At 45.4% G+C, this 20,285-nt stretch overlaps 1 protein-coding gene across 1 annotated transcript; it reads right to left on the bottom strand.

Annotated features, from left to right (window-relative positions):
* Positions 1 to 1,743: 1,743 nt before the first annotated feature.
* Positions 1,744 to 18,986, bottom strand: LOC308460542 (uncharacterized protein). The gene is made up of 7 exons (XM_080977097.1): positions 18,862 to 18,986; positions 13,490 to 13,552; positions 11,364 to 11,414; positions 9,034 to 9,072; positions 8,582 to 8,605; positions 7,952 to 8,038; positions 1,744 to 3,109 (listed from the first exon to the last, which is right to left on the bottom strand). The coding sequence occupies exons 1-7, from the start codon at positions 18,868 to 18,870 to the stop codon at positions 2,762 to 2,764; spliced, it is 621 nt and encodes a 206-aa protein (XP_080833223.1). The 5' UTR covers positions 18,871 to 18,986; the 3' UTR covers positions 1,744 to 2,761.
* Positions 18,987 to 20,285: the final 1,299 nt, after the last annotated feature.

Here is a 20,285-nt window from a genome sequence, read left to right as displayed (position 1 = left end):
TGGAAAAATGCCGCCTTTGTTATAGCTAGAAGATATAGCTATATCTAGAAGGAAAACTCATCCTCAACCTCCCCTGCCTTGTGGGATATCTTCAGGAGAAAAGGCTAAGGAGTAAACCCGACACGAATCAAGAGTGGAGTCCCTAAGACGGTTGGATTGCACCTTGTACGCCTCATTCCGTCAACTCCTGCAGCCAAGCTGGTGCCAAACATATCACTCTGCTTTCCTTTGGACCACATCAGCGAGGCCAAGAGGGTGGTCTTACCATCTGGGCAGCCCAGGACCTCCAGGCTTGTGCCTTGGGGAGCTGCCTAATGCAGCTATTTCATCATCATCATCAAACCTTTTATTGGCATCACATACAAACATCCCAAACAAATCAATACAGAATTACCACTTCCCCAGTGGCACAAAACATTTGCTAAAAGAAAGGAGGCAGAGCAGTCTTATCGTCACATCTCTTGGTCTCCAGGGAGATCAGACGTCGGCAGTGTATTTCAACGACAAAAAACCAAATAGAGATATTTAGCCACTAACATGGTGAGCTCCTGATCATTCCCCAGTAATAGAAAATGTATGACCTCCGACTCTGGTTTCCATTTGGGGATACTGTACAGAGTTGATCTAGAAATTGCTGACGGAGATCAGCATATAGTTTACAATTGAGAACCATAGGTGTAATGGTTTCCACCAGGTGGTCTTCACATGGGCAAGTTCTTTCTCCTTCCACCCTGCCTGAGAACCTTCCCCAAAGGAGGTTGGATGGATTTGAATTAAACCTGGCCAGCGAAAATGCCCTTCTTTCTTGAGGGTTAAGCAGAAGTTCAAGGTACCGGTAATTATGGTTAGTTTCATGTGCCCAAGAAAGTTGAAAATAAAGAGGGGAGCATGTTTTCTCTGCTGCTACTGTTAGTTCCTGGCGTTCAATATCCCACAACCTAGTTTTTATTATAGCCTTGGCAGATGGTAGGGACATCGATCGCAAAAGTTCCACCGACAGCCCACGTTGCTGTACCTTCTTGTTAAACTGTTGTAGCCCTGGGGAAAGAAAGGGGTCTAACAAAACTTCACTGAGGAGAGGATCTTTATCAGATGTAAGGCAGATGTTTAACCAGCATAGGAGAAATCTCACCCAGGCGATAATCTCTACCTTGCGTTGACCTCCCTTTAGGTACAAGGCTGCATAGGGTACACAGTGGGGGACAGTAAAAATCTTGAAGAGGAAAGCTGCCTGCCCTCGTTCTACCAGATGGGTAAACCCTGGCAGCCAGGCTGGAATACCAGAGAGCAATTGAGCTATAATTTTGGCATTGAAGACCTTAAGGGCAGAAGGGATATGCGAATTACCTCGTTATGAAAAAGCACATTATGGCCTGCATAGACATCTTACTGGCATACACCGAACACAGCTATTTGACTTCACTCCGTTGTCTCTTGAGACAGGCACATGCCAATAACAGTTGGGGCAGAAGTCCTCAAAAGTGACAAGGCCACAAAACAGTGTTTCTGGTTTCTCTGCTGAAAGGCCTGCACACTTTTAGAGGTCTTTGCCCTATCCAGTGAAACACCAATTACCCAATTTCCCCTGGTCAGCAGGTGGATTACTGTATTTTTCGCTCAATAAGACACACCAGACCATAAGACGCACCTAGTTTTTGGAGGAGGAAAGCAAGAAAAAAAATATTCTGAATCTCAGAAGCTAGAACCACAAGAGGGATCGCTGCGCAGCGAAAGCAGTGATCCCTCTTGCTGTTCTGGCTTCTGGGATAGCTGCGCAGCCTGCATTCGCTCCATAAGACGCACACACATTTCCCCTTACTTTTTAGGAGGGGAAAAGTGAGTCTTATAGAGCAAAAAATACGGTAGTCATCATACCAAAATGAACAGAGCACTGTTGCTTATTGTGGCAATAGTATAATAATACTTGAGTGTCTTTCGCTTTTTTTATTTAGGAAAGATTGAAATTGCAAAACATCACCGATTTGTCACCGTGAGAGGACTAACCAGCACAGGAATGAAGGATGAGATATCCGTGGCTTTTCAGATGGGCACTGTGCCACTTTTCAGACGGACTCCCAACTCCCTTTGGCTCCTGCCTGCTGTCAGGGATGATGGACATTGCCATGTAACAACAACTAGACGGCCCATCCTTGCCTAATTAAATGAGTGGTTCCCCATTGGGATGTACTTAAGAGAGAGAAAGTAGGAATAAATGGAAATTATGAATAGGTGAGAAATCTTGCTGTCAAATCATACAGAGGACAGACAGGAGACAAGACTCACACATTTCCCCTACTACTGCCGTCATCACCCTGCACTTCCCTGTGTCAGGAGTCTCATGTTTTTCAATGAAACAACATAGTACCAAGGACAGAACTCCTTTTCCTGATAACCCCAGCTCCCAGCAAGTTTCTAGCGGTTAAGCTGTGATCTTGCGCTCCAAACTGTGAGCAATGCCTGTTGAAATTTCAGAAGCCTGATGGGTGGCTGAGTAAGAAGGAATAATGGTTAATGGCAGAATTTCATTGCTTGCATAGTTCTATTACTGAGAGAATTGGAATAAACAATGCAAATTTTCTCAAGTTGCATGCGTAAGCGTCATTTGAACCTGATTAATGGGCTTGCGCCGTTCCCTCCACATTTTCCCTGGAATCGGCTGCAAATCACACCAGAAATGTTCCTGGGTATTAGCTGTCTCTTCAGTACCAGGAGCCCAGTTATATATGGGCTGTTTGTAGAACCAAGATGCCTGGATTTCTGGTTAAGCATCCCCTCTGGGTTCTTTTGTGGTATGAGACGTGGGATGTGTTGTAGCTAGGCTGTCTAGAGGAGACTCACTCGTCGTAATCGCTGGGTAGTCACTTCCTCGGGTCTCTGAATCGGGTCCCAAGGGCTTGGCGTGAGGGAATGCAGCAGGGATGCTACTGGACCTGGGCAAGTAGCTTGGAGAGTGGATCTTCAGAAAAGTAAATGGCGATGTGGCTCCAAGGAGGTCTACTCTTACACCCGGCTTGATCGTGCTGGATGCTGGAACGTTTGGAGCCTTCATTGCCAACATGTCTGTTTGCCTTCTGGGGATTTTTGCCATTGTGTGGAGCCACTGGCTGGGCTGTGAAGAAAATGCAGGAACTGTGAACATGCTGGACTGAACCTTTTATGTTGAGAGTTGTCAAGCAATAGAAGCCAACTTACTCAAACCAACTGGCTCATCAAATCAAGAGTTTGCATATTACCAGTTGGCAACAGCATGGTGCTGATAACATCCAAGGTTGTAGGCTTAAGCCTCATTGGGGAAAGTTACATATTCCTGCATTGCAGGGGTTGGACATAATAATAATAATAATAATAATAATAATAATAATAATAATTTTTATTTATACCCTGCCCTCCCCAGCCAAGGCCAGGCTCAGGGCGGCTAACAAGCAATAATAAAAACAAGCTGAATGAATACAACTTAAAAACAAAATTAAAATACAACATTAAAAAATTAAAATGTAGCCTCATCGCAGGAGGAGAAAGGCAAAGAAAAAAGAAAGAAGGGGAGGGAATCAAATTGGCTCCAAGCCAAAGGCCAGGCAGAACAACTCTGTCTTACAGGCCCTGCGGAAAGAAATCAGATGCTGCAGGGCCCTGATCTCATGAGGCAGAGCGTTCCACCAGGCCGGGGCCAATGTTGGAAAGGCCCTGGCTCTGGTTGAAGCTAATCTAGCTTCCTTAGGGCCTGGGAGCTCTAGGGGGTTGCTATTTATGGACCTTGAGGCTCTCCATGGGGCATACCGGGAGAGGTGATGATGATCCTCAGGGTCCCCCCAAACTCTACAATTCTATGATTCCATGATGCAACCTCAATGCAAATGAGCTGAGGAAATGGAGCTGTGAAATTGAAAAGTCTCCAGCGCAAGTGTTGCCTCTGCCATGAACTCCCTTGGATTTAGGCAAGCTACTCATCTCTCAGCCTTAGCCTCCATTTGCAACAGGGGTGGTAATGTTGATCTGCCTTACAAATAGAATTGCCACATATTGTAATACAGTGGTACCTCAGGTTAAGTACTTAATTTGTTCCGGAGGTCCGTTCTTAACCTGAAACTGTTCTTAACCTGAAGCACCACTTTAGCTAATGGGGCCTCCTGCTGCCGCTGGAGCACGATTTCTGTTCTCATCCTGAAGCAAAGTTCTTAACCCGAGGTAATATTTATGGGTTAGCGGAGTCTGTAACCTGAAGCGTATGTAACCCGAGGTACCACTGTATACGACTTAAAATCGTTGCTCATTGAAGGAGGGAAAAGCCATCTTTAATATATATATTTAATTCTGCACGGCAGTAAACACACCAGAAGTAAAATGGCCTCTTAAGTAAGACATTTAACAGTCTCCCTGATTATTAAGTTTCCTTTAACCCTGCAGCTCTTTGTCTACCCTTCTCATACACTGGGATTTGGGGCTGTTGGGACGAAAATGTTCTCTGCCTGTTCTGCTGAGGTATTCTGGAATACAGATATAATCTACCTATCCCAGCTTGCATACCCCAAGTATATAGCACACTTCTCAGGTGTACGGATCCAGGCCACTCCTGCAGCTAGGAGCAAAGGATAAAGATCTGCTCCAAAGCATCTCTGCTGCGGTTTGAAAGAATTTGTCGCTGAGTATTGTCACCTCAAGAGCTTTTCAGCACATTTTTAGTGCGTTATATTCAACCTAACTTCCCACGAGGTGGCACTGTGTTTCTGAGAATACGCTACAATTTTAAGAGCTGGGATTTTAAGAGCAGTACAGCCATACCTCGTTACGTTTGCTTCACATTGCGGCTTTTCAGGTTACGAACGCGGCAAACCTGGAATGGGTTCACCGCACACGCAGAAGCAATCTGCGCTCTACTTACGGACTTTTCAGGTTGTGAACAGCACCCCTAAACAGATCGCGTTCATAAGTAGAGGTACCACTGTACTTCTCGCTCCAGCACTGCCTTCAATACTGTTCTATTCCCCCCCCCCCAAATGCTTTTTATTAAATTTTCAAAAACAAATTTAAATAATACATAAACTCTTACATTCAACATTTTAGTATTTTCTTTTTTTTTAAATGATATTTATTAAAGTTTCACAAAGAAAGAATCACATCAACAAAAAAGAAAAATTCAAGAATAAAAAGAAAAATACACAATGCAAAATACAAAAAGAAAAAAGAAAAAACAGTTAAAAACAATTCCATCTTTTCATCACTACTTTTACATTTACTTGTTTCCCGGACCTCCTCATACCTCCCTCTTTTGTATTCCAATTCAGTTTGTTAGTCCAGCAATTCCTTTCCCTCCTTTTTAATCCCAATCCTTAATTTTAGTATTTTCTTATTTACCCTGCGCTATATCGCGCTCGGACTTCCTTCCTTCCTTGCTTCGACTTTCATAAATTAACATCCACTCTTACAGATTCTTATTTACACTCCATCCACATCATGAGAATTATGTTAAACCTGCTAAAGTTTTTAAACTTCTACAATTATTCCGTATCTACACTACAAATTTACTCCATTCTTCCCTTCAATACTGTTCTAAATCACACTGTGTGGCTTGCGGTTAGGCAAATGTCATCAGCAATTGCTGGATGCAGCGCAACACTGAGCAGCTGTAGACATTACAGATGCAAGAAAACAGCCCTCACCATGCTTATCTGCCTTGTCTGAAATACTTTTTAAGTATCTTGTACCTACAGGACCAGGGACGCGGGTGGCACTGTGGGTTAAACCACAGAGCCTAGGGCTTGCCGATCAGAAGGTCGGCGGTTCAAATCCCCGTGAGGGGTGAGCTCCCGTTGCTCGGTCCCTGCTCCTGCCCACCTAGCAGTTTGAAAGCATGTCAAAGTGCAAGTAGATAAATAGGTACCAATCTGGCGGGAAGGTAAATGGCGTTTCCGTGTGCTGCTCTGGTTCGCCAGAAGTGGCTTAGTCATGCTGGCCACATGACCCGGAAGCTGTACGCCGGCTCCCTGGGCCAATAAAGCGAGATGAGCGCCGCAACCCCAGAGTCGAACATGACTGGACCTAATGGTCAGGGGTCCCTTTACCTATGGGACCACCTCTCCTGGTATGCCCCACGGAGGACCTTACGTTCCGCAAATAATAACATCTTGGAGGTCCCAAGCCTCAAGGAGATTAGACTGGCCTCGACCAGGGCCAGGGCCTTTTCGGCCGTGGCCCCGGCCTGGTGAAACGCTCTGTCACAAGAGACCAGGGCCCTGCAGGATTTGACATCTTTCCGCAGGGCCTGCAAGATAGAGCTGTTCCGCCAGGCCTTTGGTCAGGGTTCGGTCTGACTCCCCCTTCCCTTTCATAAGAACTTGCATGAAAATGGCCTCCCAATTTCTCTCACAGGCCCATATAAATTCAGCACAAACCGTTGGGCCTGGTGAGCATTTAAGGTCCCCAACCCTAATCTGCGGGTTGCCATCTGATTGGATTTTATTCTGATCCTGATCTGATTTGAGGATGTATTTTAACTGATTGCTCAATTTTAGGCTAATGTGTTAATACATTTGATGTTAGCCGCTCTGAGCCCGGTTTTGGCCAGGGATGGCGGGGTATAAATAAAAATTATTATTATTATTATTATTATTATTATTGACCTCTCAGCAGGGCTTGCTCCCAAGGCTTGCATGCTCCCCGCTGGGAAGATATTAAAAGTCTTACTTCGGATCTGCTCAAATACACCTAGCCGTGTGTAACATTTGAATTTGGAACACATGACCCCTCCAAAAAAAATAATTCCTGGGAAATTTAGTTTTCCCCTCACAGAACCCTTGACAAACTACAGTTCCCAGATTCTTGGTGGGGGAGTCAATACTGTAGCTTTACAGTGGTACCTTGAGTTAAGTACTTAATTCGTTCCAGAGGTCTGTTCTTAACCTGAAACTGTTCTTAACCTGAAGCACCACTTTAGCTAATGGGGGCCTCCTGCTGCTGCCGCGCCGCCGGAGCACGATTTCTGTTCTCATCCTGAAGCAAAGTTCTTAACCCGAGGTACTATTTCTGGGTTAGCGGAGTCTGTAACCTGAAGCGTATGTAACCTGAAGCATATGTAACCTGAGGTACCACTGTAAATGGATGGTGTGTATCCAGCCATTGTGTGCTCAAATTGCCTTTATCCCTTCACAGGGCAGCAATGGCTACTTTTTTGTTTTTCAGGTTGAAAACTTTCCCAGGTTTGCCTTGTTTCCAGGTAGCTGTGAGGGCCCCAGCACCTGCCCTCAGTGCTCCATTATTATGTATGCCATCACAATTTTATATCCTGTGCATCGCATTATAAATCACAACACAGTTCTCAGCCCCGTTGATTGTTTTGTCCTATTGGTAATTTTCAGTGCAGGTGAAATAATAAATCGGGAGCCTTGTATTAAAATAAAAAGTCACCTGTTTAGGAATCTTACAGGCGTAGTTACGAGAAGTGACTTAAAAACAGTTGGACCCAAAACTCAAATTGCTTGATTTTCCCCAACCCGAAGCGAGGGTAGCTGAACAAATATTAAAACGGTGAGGAAGGGATGGATGTTGCTGTGAAACACACAGGGAGTATTCAGCAAAGTTTTACTCGCAGAAGACCCACTGAAATCAGCAGAGCTTGCTTAGTGATGTTCATTCGCTTCAGTGGGTCTACTCTGAGTAAAACTTAGTTGAACGCTGCCTCCGCAGGGGGCTGTTCTGGTGACAGGGACATTATTTTCTTATTTTCTTTTTTCTTTTTTTCCTTATTATTAAAGATTTTCGTGATTTACTTTCTGACACCCCCCCTTCTCTCTTTCTAATTTCATCTTCCTCTTCACCCAGGAGGCTAGCAAGGGAGGGACAGATCCTGCTCAACGCATGACCCCTTTTTAAAGTAGGCCAAACAGCAACGTGCCACATTAAGCCCTCGGGTTGCCCATCCCTGGGCGAGACAAAAACAAGTTTACGGGTAAATTACCAGTCTCGGGAACGTGCAGCGACTTGCCCGGTAGCCTAGGCCACCGCTGCTGTCACTGCTGTCTGCAAAAGGCAGGTGAGCTTCACTCTGTAGGGGAGAGACAGAGGAACAGAAAAGTCAGGATTCATGCCGCCTTCTCCAGATGGATCTGGCATGACGTCTAAAATCTGCAAAACAAGGTACTAGCCCTCATTTTCCCTCCCGTGAGTTTGGGAAAGAAACATCGGTGCTCTCCGATTGCTGCCCCGAGCAAGTGAGCAGTACCGTATTTTTTGCTCTATAAGACTCACTTTTCCCCTCCTAAAAAGTAAGGGGAAATGTGTGTGCGTCTTATGGAGCGAATGCAGGCTGCGCAGCTATCCCAGAAGCCAGAACAGCAAGAGGGATTGCTGCTTTCACTGCGCAGTGATCCCTCTTGCTGTTCTGGCTTCTGAGATTCAGAATATTTTTTTTCTTGTTTTCCTCCTCCAAAAACTAGGTGCGTCTTGTGGTCTGGTGCGTCTTATAGAGAGAAAAATACGGTATTTAATGAACATTGGCTTCAACTCTAAGATAGGAGCAAACTTTTAATTTTTAGGAAAGGGCTGGGCGGCTTTTCTGGGGGGAGTTTGGAGATTAGCAAACACTTACGCAAAGCTGTTGCGGCAGCATCACCTGTGGGAAAGCAGAAGAAAAGGGAAACATAAAATACTGGTCAACCTTATTTCCTTTTTCTGTCCTGCTAATACTGTCTCCGTTTTCGCTGTCTATACCCCAAGGGGGTATTTGCACCTACCACTTCCTAAACAGACCAAAATGCTTCTTTATTTCCCCACCGCCGCTTGTATTTTGTGTGTAATTTATTATTTTATGTATTTATGCATCATTTCCACACACACCTCTCTCAGGGTGAGGGAGGTACAATATATAGCCAAAACAGTTAAAACCCAAACAGAAAACAGTAACTGGTGGAAGAGACGGGCAGGCTTATCGGTAAAACGGTTCCGTAGGTATGATCTGAGCAGTATCTCAGATTACATTGCAAAATTCCAATTTGCTTTCATTCCAAACTAGCAGCGATTGGTGTAAGAGATTCATTATACCTGCTGCGGGAAAGGTTTGTAGCTGTTGACTCTTGAGACCTGTTGAAGAACAAGGGAAGAAAAGGTTATTTTCGTATGTACATGTTTAAACGGAGGTCTTTTGAGGGCCCTAGGCTGCTGACATCAAAAAATCTATATATTTAGCTTTTATTCATTTCTTAAATTTGCATTCCCGGCCTTTATCCGAAGACATCAAGGCAGTTCGCAGCAGAAAAATGCAAGATAAAAAGAAGAAATACATAATAAAAACAAGGATAAAACTAGCCAACAACTTCCCAAGGCAAGACTCCGTGGGGAGACTATTCCACAAACTGAGAGCCACCGCAAAAAAGAGGTAGTTTTTGGCAAAACCTACAGGAGCAATAAGGAAACAAGAGGGGGAGGAACTTTAGAAAAGACGGGGGGGGGGGAATTCGTGGGCTATCTGAAATGTTATTGTACACATATAGGTTCACTAGCAGGATTAACTTAAACCAAACAGTTAAAATTAAGGTTAAAAGCTAACTAAGGAGTAATTGGAGTAATGAAGGAGATTCAGTGTTATAAATTTAAAAAATATAAGAAACCGCAAAAGGAGTGGGGAGTCAAATTAATAATAATAATAATAATAATAATAATAATAATAATAATTTATTATTTTTACCCCACCCATCTGGCTGGGTTTCCCCAGCCACTCTGGGCGGCTTCCAACAAAGATTAAAAATACATTATTATTATTAATAATAATAATAATAATATACCACCCTATATCCCGTATATAATCAAAACAACAACCCAATAACGTCCCCCCCCAACCCCCCCAACCCACGTTATATTTTTGTGGAAAATATTGGATTGTATCTATGTCAAAATATTATGGGAAAATAGAAAAATAAAATTCATTTAAAAAACAAAAGAGGTAGTTTTACCTCTTAATATGACAGTCTACATCAGCTAACAAAATATATGTCTTTTACCAAATCACATTCTTTTATTTGCTTACATTTGCAGGTCGGAGGGGAATGTGTATGTGTGTGTGTGTGTGTGTGTGAACATTTTGGCCCAATAAGCATGAAAACAAGTTGTAATACTTATCAAATGCCCCCAAATTAACAGGTGTCTACAGCCTGAAGCCCCTTTAAACATACAGATGTTTCTATGTACTAGGCGCACATGTAAAAATAATGTCTTTGTGATTATCTGCAGTTTTTTTGCAACACACACACTCTATTTCTGGACTTGTTTTCAGAGTGGCACTGGTTTTAATTCATATTTCCTTACACAGCAGTTCACAGTGGTGCTTTAAAGTCCCTTTAAAAGCAGCCAGCGGCTGCCTTCAGAAGGGAAGCAATATTTTGCATAGTTTTAAAGCTCTGGAGTTAATGGGCTATACATCATTTCGCTTCTTTATTGCTGAAGGGTGGCAGTCCTCCTGAATGACAATGCATAGCTGTCAACTGTCCCTTATTTGACGGGAAAGTCCCTTATCCCAGCGCTGTGTCCCGCTGCTGTCCCTTATTGATGATGTCCCTTAAATTTCCCGGGTTTCAAAGGAAGCAGCTCCTCTCCCTCGCTCCCTGCCGGCCAGGGAGGAGGGAGGCTCCAACTGGGTTGCTTGGCTGCGTTGCTCACCCAATAAGGAGTCTAAGAATGACTGGGGGGTGGAGCTTGCATGCCTTGTGCCGATCAAATCGGCCGCGTTGCCTGGGGAATCGCCTTTGCTCAGTGCTTCCCAGCGGAGAGGTGATGGTGGTTTTCCTTGCTGTATCCCCTTTGTAGGGTTGCTGCGCTGTGGGAACCACCGCTTGAGGCTTTGTTTGGCTGCTGTCTGGGCTTTCTGCCTTTGGCTTGGAGGGGCTCAGAAGTTGAACATACCTGTGCTTGGAAAATCCCTTATTTTGGCTGCTGATCCCTTATTTTTGAGGCTGCTGGTCCCTTATTTTCAAATCTGTAAATTGTCAGCTATGGACAATGGTCTGGCCAGTATGGGAGGCGGAAAAAGCTTGAATGGATCAAAGAAAGATAAATTTTTTGCTATCCAGTTTATCTTGTGTATAATTAGGATATTATAAGAGGTACTGTTTCCCTTGATGAAGTGTAATTATACTTGAAACATGTTTCACAACATCTCTTTTGATGTTGACCTCCATGCTTCGTTAAGGGAGTTAAAGTGCATATTCATTAATGTTAATAACATTAATGTTAATTAAAAGTTAATTTAATTGTGAATTAAAATTGAATTTTAATGTATTTAATTGCTCGATTGATTAATTTTAATTAAAATTTCAATTCTAATTAAAGTGCGTATTAATTTTAACACAACAGCTGCTGCTGCTGAACTTTGCACTTACCAGTTTTGCATAGTGAGCCCCGTAGTTTGAAATGGGATAGGCTGCCACAATCTGCCCAAGAAATAGAAACAGAATATATAATCACAAATTTATTGCAAGATGTCAGTATGTGGCGATCATTAGGGACAGTGCTATTTTTCTAGAAAAAAGAGGGGTCAGAATAGAGTTCCAGCTGGAAAAAAGCTCTAATTAGGGGTATCCATCCTGCCCAAGGGATTTTGAAATATCTGATGCACATGACTGAGCTATTTTTTTTTTACCAATTAAATGTAAGGAGATAAGGCTCTTTGGTGTGTCTTTTAATCCATTTAATCTGGATCTTCCCTTTCTCAGAGAAGTTCAATAAGCAAAAACAAAAAACCTGTAGCTAATTTTTCATTTCCAAAGGAAGACCCCTTTCTTGCAGGTACAGTCGTACCTTGGAAGTCAAACAGAATCCGTTCCGGAAGTCCGTTCAACTTCCAAAATGTTCGGAAACCCAAGCATGGCTTCTGATTGGCTGCAGGAAGCTCCTGCAGCCAATCAGAAGCCGCAGAAGGCCCATCAGACGTTTGGCTTCCAAAAATCGTTCGAAAACTGGAACACTCTCTTCCAAGTTTAGATCATTCGGGAGCCAATTTGTTCAGGAGCCAAGGCGTTTGAGATCCGAGGTACGACTGTATACATTATCATCTTATTAATCATCTTATTAATCATCTAATTAATAACAGCGTAGCCTGCTGCTCCTGTTAAGGACTTTTAACGATTTCCTACCAACACCGGCCCTACCATTAGACAGTGTGAAGCAGAACCCACAGTCAGTAAATGCTGGAGGAGGTGGGCACATGTACCTTGTGGTCTGCCCTGCACCCCCTAAGTGAGTCTGCTGCCCTCAGGAAGATGCTGTCCTGTTGTCAAGAGGACAATAAAAGAATCAGTGAGGTTTATTGACAGGTTGATAAAAAAAATCAGTATGGCGCGAGCAAATTTTTATTCTGAAAGTGTGGCTCAGAGAAAAAAAGTTTCAGCACTCCTGGCATAACGTCCAATCACCCATCTCAGAGTCCTACTTGCAAGTAACCATGCTACAGGCTTTGAACTGAAGCATCTCCAGCCCTTGCTCCAATGCTTGATCAGTAAAGGTAAAGGACTCCTGGATGGTTAAGTCCTGTCAAAGGCAACTATGGGGTTGCGGCGCTCATCTCGCTCTCAGGCCGAGGGAGCTGCTGTTTGTCCACAGACAGCTTTCCGGGTCATGTGGCCAGCAGGACTAAACCCCTTCTGGCGCAACGGAACACCGTGACAGAAACCAGAGCGCATGGAAACGTCGTTTGCCTTCCCGCCACAGCGGTACCTATTTATCTACTTGCACTGGTGTGCTTTCGAACTGCTAGCTTGGCAGGAGCAGGGACAGAGCAACGGGAGCTCACCCCGTCGCGGGGATTCGAACAACCAACCTTCCGATCGACAAGCATAAGAGGCTCAATGGTTTACCAGGGATCAGCAAACTTTTTCAGCAGGGGGCCGGTCCATTGTCCCTCAGACCTTGTGGGGGGCCGGACTATATTTTGGAAAGGAAAAAAATGAATGCATTCCTATGCCCCACAAAAAAACCCTTTTAAATAAAAGGACACATTCTACTCATGTAAAAACACGCTGATTCCCGGACTGTCCGTGGGCCGGATTTAGAAGGCGATTGGGACAGATCTGGCCCCCGGGCCTTAGTTTGCCTACCCAAAGTTTAGACCACAGTGCCACTCACTTCCCCTTGCTTGATCATTAGGACATATAGGAATCGCAGAGGAAGCTGCCACGTAGCTCAGGTATTGTCTGCACCAGGGGTCAGCAACCCGCGGCTCCAGAGCCGCATGTGGCTCTTTTACACCTTTGTCGCGGCTCCGGGGCGGATACTAGCGAGGGGAGGAGGCGCGTTGTGTGCCCCAACACTCCCCACTGTTTTAAATGTCACAATGGTTTTGCGGCTCCCAGTTTTTTTTCCTTCGGTCCAAGTGGCTCTTTTTGTCTTAAAGGTTGCAGACCCCTGGTCTACACTGACTAATAGCAGCTCTCCCGGGTTCTGACTGGACAGGCGTCTCTCCAAGCCCTAACCAGAGATGCTGAGGACTGAAGCACCAGGGAATACTTACCGCAGGAGAAAGAATAATTCCAATTAGAAAATGCAGGTCCGCGTGCTTCATCATTGCGAGGAGCTGTCAACGAAAGAGCAAAGCGGTATTTTGCCATTTTATTGGCTCCCAGTACGTTTCCGATCACAATTCAAAGTGTTGGTGCTGACCTTTAAAGCCCTAAACAGCCTCGGTCCTGTATACCTGAAGGAGCGTCTCCACCCCCATCGTTCTACTCGGACACTGAGGTCCAGCGCCGAGGGCCTTCTGGTGGTTCCCTCGCTGCGAGAAGCCAAGTTACAGGGAACCAGGCAGAGGACCTTCTTGGTAGTGGCCCCTGCCCTGTGGAACGCCCTCCCAGCAGATGTCAAGGCAATAAACAACTACAGTCATACCTCGGGTTAAATGTGCTTCAGGTTGAGCGTTTTCAGGTTACGCTCTGTGGCGACCCAGAAGTAACAGAGTGCGTTACTTCTGGGTTTCGCCGCTCACGCAAACACTCAAAATGACGTCACGCGCATGCGCAGAAGCGGCGAATCACGACCCGCGGACGCGGGTTGCATTTGTTTCAGGATGCGAACAGGGCTCCGGAACGGATCCTGTTCGCATCCAGAGGTACCGCTGTATTTTACTTTTAAAAGACAACTGAAGGCGGCCCTGTTTAGGGAAGTTTTTAATGTTTGATGCTGTATTGTTTTTAATATTTGGTTGGAAGCATACCAGAGTGGCTGGGGAAACCCAGCCAGATGGGCGGGGTATAAATAATAAATTATTATTATAAATTATTATACTAAAGAAGCTGTTCATTGGGCTCAGGATTCTGGGTCTGCGGTTAAGGGGAGAGCTGAGCTCTTCTTGTTGCCCCCTGTTCAATATCACCAAGTGAAATATTTGTAGGAGGGGAGCATATCTGGGTGGCACACTTTCTACCTGGGAGAGTGTTATGTACTGAAGTTCTCACCCTGGGCCAGCAGGGGGATACTGTAGATAGTTTTCACTCAGGTCCACATATGCAAATAAGGGATTGAAAGTGACGTTCAGTGATAAAGAATCACTGTGTCGTCTGATATGTTCACCCACTACTTAACAGAGAGCATTCGGCTATTTGCCCCTCCACAGACACACACGCAGACAGAACTGATGTAGCCTATTTGTTTATTTTGTAACACAAGGAAATCTTGAACAAAAACTGATTTATTTTTTTTAAAAAGGAAGAAGTGGTGTAGCCTGGCAATAATAGCTGTTTACTGTTCCTGTTCCTAGAAGGAACTTGGCGCTTGGGGTTTTAAACCTACCAAAAACATCTATTTAATATTTGCCAGTGCTTGTAAACTTGCTTGCTTGTTGGATGGCCGAACCAGTCAGGCAAAGTGGTGGTTTTAACGGAGGGTTGAATGCTTTATGGGTAGAATAGCAAGGTATCGATACATGACTTAACTTCGCTGTGGGCCGACGTTGGGTAAACAATAATGTCTACTATATAATCATAATCAGACTGTTTTGCCTGAGTTAGCCACAAAAGAAGAGCAAATGCCTGTGGAGAAACCAGGAAATAGGACCTGAGAACCAGGAGAAAACTCCCTGGATTCCCAGAAACTGGTATTCAGAAGTGTTGTGTCTTTGGCCTTCCAGGAAGGAACTAATTTGTGCAATTTCTATACTTCTAACATACAATGCACCACCAAGTTTCTCAACATCACTCCCCTTTGTGGACCACCTTACTAAGAGACATTTCCAACCATATTTTTAGATGGAGCAGAATATGGGGCAGTGCCCAAATCTTTAACCCTTTAATCTCCTGGGACAGATATTACCAATCTCTCGGTGACAGTTCTGTTCACCCAGCAGCATTCTGACAGACGGAAGTGTACAAAAGAAACCCCTTTATTACATTCGGGCTGCACAATAAATAAAGTTGGTGTCATGTTAGCAGTCAAGACCTCTCAGTACCAGGCCCCCCAGGAAAACCACTAAATATAAGTACTTCATTTTTAAATCCCCTGTTGTTTTGTGAATGTTATAGGAGGCAATAGGGACGCGGGTGGCGCTGTGGGTTAAACCACAGAGCCTAGGACTTGCCGATCGGAAGGTTGGCGGTTCGAATCCCTGCGACGGCGTGAGCTCCTGTTGCTCGGTCCCTGCTCCTGCCAACCTAGCAGTTCGAAAGCACGTCAAAGTGCAAGTAGATAAATAGGTAGCGCTCCGGCGGGAAGGTAAATGGCATTTCCGTGTGCTGCTCTGGTTCGCCAGAAGTGGCTTAGTCATGCTGGCCACATGACCCGGAAGGTGTACACCGGCTCCCTCGGCCAATAAAGCGAGATGAGTGCCGCAACCCCAGAGTCAGCCATGACTGGACCTAATGGTCAGGGGTCCCTTTACCTTTACAGGAGGCAATGGAATCTAGGAGAGTGACTCTCTCTGTGTATTACAACTTTGATTCCCCAACCCCTTTTACCACTGCAACTTTTGACAAATGCTTTGTCACTTCTTGTTTAAAACCTGATAGGTTCATGACCGAAGGCCACATAAAATGGCTTTGGAGACCAAAACCGGCTTGTGGGTCACCTGCTGGCATTCCTATCCTAGGACCAAGCATCTTGATATGGTCAATAAAAGGTAAAGGACCCCTGACAGTTAAGTCCAGTCGCGGAGGACTCTGGGGTTGTGGCGCTCATCTTGCTTTACAGGCCGAGGGAGCTGGCGTTAGTCCGCAGACAGTTTTTCCGGGTCATGTGGCCAGCATGACTGAGCCGCTCCTGGTGCAACGGAACACTGAAACCAGAGCAGCGCACAGAGAGCCAGTGTGGTGTAGTGGTTAAGAGCGGTAGACTCGTAATCTGGTGAACCTGGTTCGCGTCTCTGCTCCTCCACATGCAGCTGCTGGGTGACCTTGGGCTAGTCACACTTCTCTGAAGTCTCTGAGCCCCACTCACCTTACAGAGTGTTTGTTGTGGGAGAGGAAGGGAAAGGAGATTGTGAGCCGCTTTGAGACTCCTTCGGGTAGTGATAAAGTGGCATATCAAAGCCAAACTCTTCTTCAGTGGTTTAGAACACAGTGCCACCCGCGTCCCTAATATGGTCAAGAGGTCTCCCCAGTTGCCTGTGTTCACCATGCCTGGCAATGATGTACCTTGAGGTGCCAAGGGACTTCTGGAAATGTGGAATTTATTTATTCAGGGCAGAGGTCTTTCCCAGCATGGAGCTACCTGCAGAAAGTGAAAGTGGGCAGAAGCACTGCTGGCTGGAGGCCTGCCAGCCGTAGTCCATGGAAAGTGCCCAAATGGGGCATCCTGGAAGAGGAGGGGGAGCGCTGAGCTGGATCCCATGCCAGCTGTACTTTCATGACTTGAAGCAGTGGGGCCAACTGCTACACCAGCTCCAAGTTGGCACAGCCCAGAGCAGTCTTTTGCCTGCTTCTCCACCTTCCTCCCTGGGAGGAACCAGATGTGAAGGTGGCTTTGCCTCCCCATCGCCCCCTACGGCTCTCCTGACCAGGGCTTGGCTTGCACAGTTGTTTTTCATTTTCTCACCCTGCCCATTTCACCAGAGAGACTCAAGGCCGCTAACAATCAGTAGTCAAAACAGATTAAAACAAGCATAACCTGTACCTAATTGCTTTTAGAGGTTTGGGTATTAAGACTATGTCTGGACTGATTCTTGGCTGGGAGGTTTTTTTAATGTAACCTGCACAGGGTGAAGGTTATAATATAAATGTTAAAAAGTAAATTAAAGGGACCCCTGGCAAGTCCAGTTGCGAACGACTCTGAGGTTGTGGCACTCATCTCGCTTTACTGGCCGAGGGAGCTGACGTTTGTCTGCAGACAGTTTTTCCGGGTCATGTGCAGAGTAGCGCACAGAAATGCTTTTTACCTTCCCGCTGGAAGGTAAACCGCTGGAGCGGTACCTATTTATCCACTTGCACTTTGACGTGCTTTTGAACTGCTAGGTTGGCAGGAGAGCAGGGACCGAGCAACGGGAGCTCACCCCGTCGCGGGGATTTGAACCACCGACCTTCCGATCAGCAAGCCCTAGGCTCAGTGGTTTAGACCACAGCGCTACCCGCGTCCTGTAATATAAATGTTAAAGGTAAAGGGACCCCTGACCATTAGGTGCAGTCGCGGACGACTCTGGGGTTGCAGCGCTCATCTCACTTTATTGGCCGAGGGAGCCAGCGTACAGCTTCTGGGTCATGTGGCCAGCATGACTAAGCCGCTTCTGGCAAACCAAGGCAGGAATGTTATCAATGTTAGTGATAAGTAAATTAAAACTCAGTCTATATCCAGGGGAATACGTTAACATACATCCATGCATCTGTGCATAATTTTATTTGTATGCCGTCTTTCCACAGTTCAAACCATGCTCAAGGCAGCTTACAACATTAAAAATACATATCTACTGCAAAATAAAAGTAAAAGGGAACCCTGACCATTAGGTCCAGTCGTGACCAACTCGGGGGTTGCACGCTCACCTCGCTCTATAGTCCAAGGGAGCCAGCGTTTGTCCGCAGACAGCTTCCGGGTCATGTGGCCAGCATGACTAAGCCGCTTCTGGCGAAGCAGAGCAGCGCACGGAAACGCCGTTTACCTTCCCACCAGAGCGGTACCTATTTAGCTACTTGCACTTTGACGTGCTTTTGAACTGCTAGGTTGGCAGGAGCAGGGACCGAGCAATGGGAGCTCACCCCGTCGTGGGGATTTGAACCGCTGACCTTCTGATCGGCAAGTCCTAGGCTCAGTGGTTTAACCCACAGCGCCACCCACATCCCATTTAAAAAAATACATAACTACTGCATAATAAAAGTAGTCATAGATAATAAATGAAATGTTAAAAGATACACAACCATACTGAACAATTTCCACATAAATCACAGCAAAACCTAAAATAAAGATACAAAAAAAGAAAAAAAATCAACACCAACAACAGCAACACACACACAAACACAACAAAATCCGTGCAAACAATTGATATAACACTATCAACATGCACACATAGAACCACAGAGCTGGGAGGGTCCCTGAGGGTCATGTAGTCCAACCCCCTTCAATGTAGGAATATTTTGTCCAACATGGGGCTCAAACCCACAACCCTGAGATCAAGAGTCTCTTTGCTCTACCAACTGAGCTAGTCCAGTTTCACATCCTTGCCAGGAAACGACTCAGTATCACATGTACAAGATCCAGGTGTGTGTAGACAGAAATACAGAAACAAAATCAGATCATCGGTCCGTTTAACTCATTATGGTCTGCACTGACTGACATGTTAGAAACTTAGCTTTAAGTTCTGTAAGATGCAATACTGGAGAGAGAAAAGAGAGTCACAGACCAGCTACAAACACAAGGCACCCTTTCTAGTGTGCAAGCAAAATCTAGTACAATAACTGAATCTGTGCTTACCAGGTGCATCTCTTCCACGGACCCTCAGTAAGGCACAGCTCTCTTCCCAAAAACTATCTTCAAACAGATCCACAACATGTTTTCGCCAAAACTCTTGAATTATATTGTTGTTTCACAGTTGCAGCTATTGCTGTTGGACGGGGGCAAGAGGGTGGGGGGAACGGGACCCAGCCAATGCGAAGGGCATGTTTAATCGCTTAAAAATAGCCAAACGACTACCCTAACTCTAACCGCAGTATTCCTCATGTAAGGTAATGTATAATTAGCTCCCTGTTTGTTAGAGGTGCACTTTCTGATGTCTGCAGATCAGGATCAAACTGAAGCCCTTCTGCGTGGTAGGGAAATCAGCAAGGACTCAAAACATATGGAATCCTAGGCTGCTGTCCTAATGCAGACTCTCACCTGGTCATAGACTCCATGGTTTGCTGCATAAAAAGGTGAAGACTAATCTGAGTGCCCCTATTCAGCGTTCCAGTTTTCCTCTCCTTCTGTCCTCCAGGACATTCTAACGTTTTAGGAGCCATTATTATCTTTCAACTAGCACTTATTGTCTGTGACTCCTGCGGGCTCACTCCTCATTGGCCTGGTCTTCTTGTTTTTATCCCTGCTTTGCCTTTATGCCTCCCTTGGTTTTAAAATATATATTGCTTGTCTGCATGCATCCGGGTTCCCCTAAACAAGAGGGTCCGTATAGTAAAAGCTATGGTTTTCCCAGTAGTGATGTATGGAAGTGAGAGCTGGACCATAAAGAAGGCTGATCGCCGAAGAATTGATGCTTTTGAATTCTGGTGCTGGAGGAGACTCTGGAGAGTCCCATGGACTGCAAGAAGATCAAACCTCTCCATTCTGAAGGAAATCAGCCCTGAGTGCTCACTGGAAAGACAGATCCTGAAGCTGAGACTCCAATACTTTGGCCACCTCATGAGAAGAGAAGACTCCCTGGAAAAGACCCTGATGATGGGAAAGATGGAGGGCACAAGGAGAAGGGGACAACAGAGGACAAGATGATTGGACAGTGTTCTCGAAGCTACCAGCATGAGTTTGACTAAACTGCGGGAGGCAGTGGAAGACAGGAGTGCCTGGTGTGCTCTGGTTCAGGGGGTCACGAAGAGTCGGACACAACTAAACGACTAAACAACAACAACAACAAACAAGAGGATACCACCCTCTCTCTATTTTTTTGCTCAGTGCCCCATTTTGGCTCCAGTCCTGTCAGCACTGAGTTCACTGTTGGAGAAAGCGACAAAAACTCACCTGCGACAAAATGCTGCAGTGCAGTTGTCGCCCCGAAGCTCTGGGGAGCACCAGGATGACAAAGGCAGATGTTATGCATAGATCACTTCTGCTTATGCTTCAAGCCTATCAGCAATGCTTTATTTCCACATTCTCTCCCCATTTTCCATTCCCCCACCCTCCTCAATCAA

The sequence above is a fragment of the Podarcis pityusensis genome (assembly GCF_964106645.2).
Source record: "Podarcis pityusensis genome assembly, chromosome: 13".
Classification (NCBI taxonomy): Eukaryota; Metazoa; Chordata; class Lepidosauria; order Squamata; family Lacertidae; genus Podarcis; species Podarcis pityusensis.
Note: the sequence above shows the minus strand (reverse complement) of the source record. Positions and strands in the feature narration are given on the sequence as shown.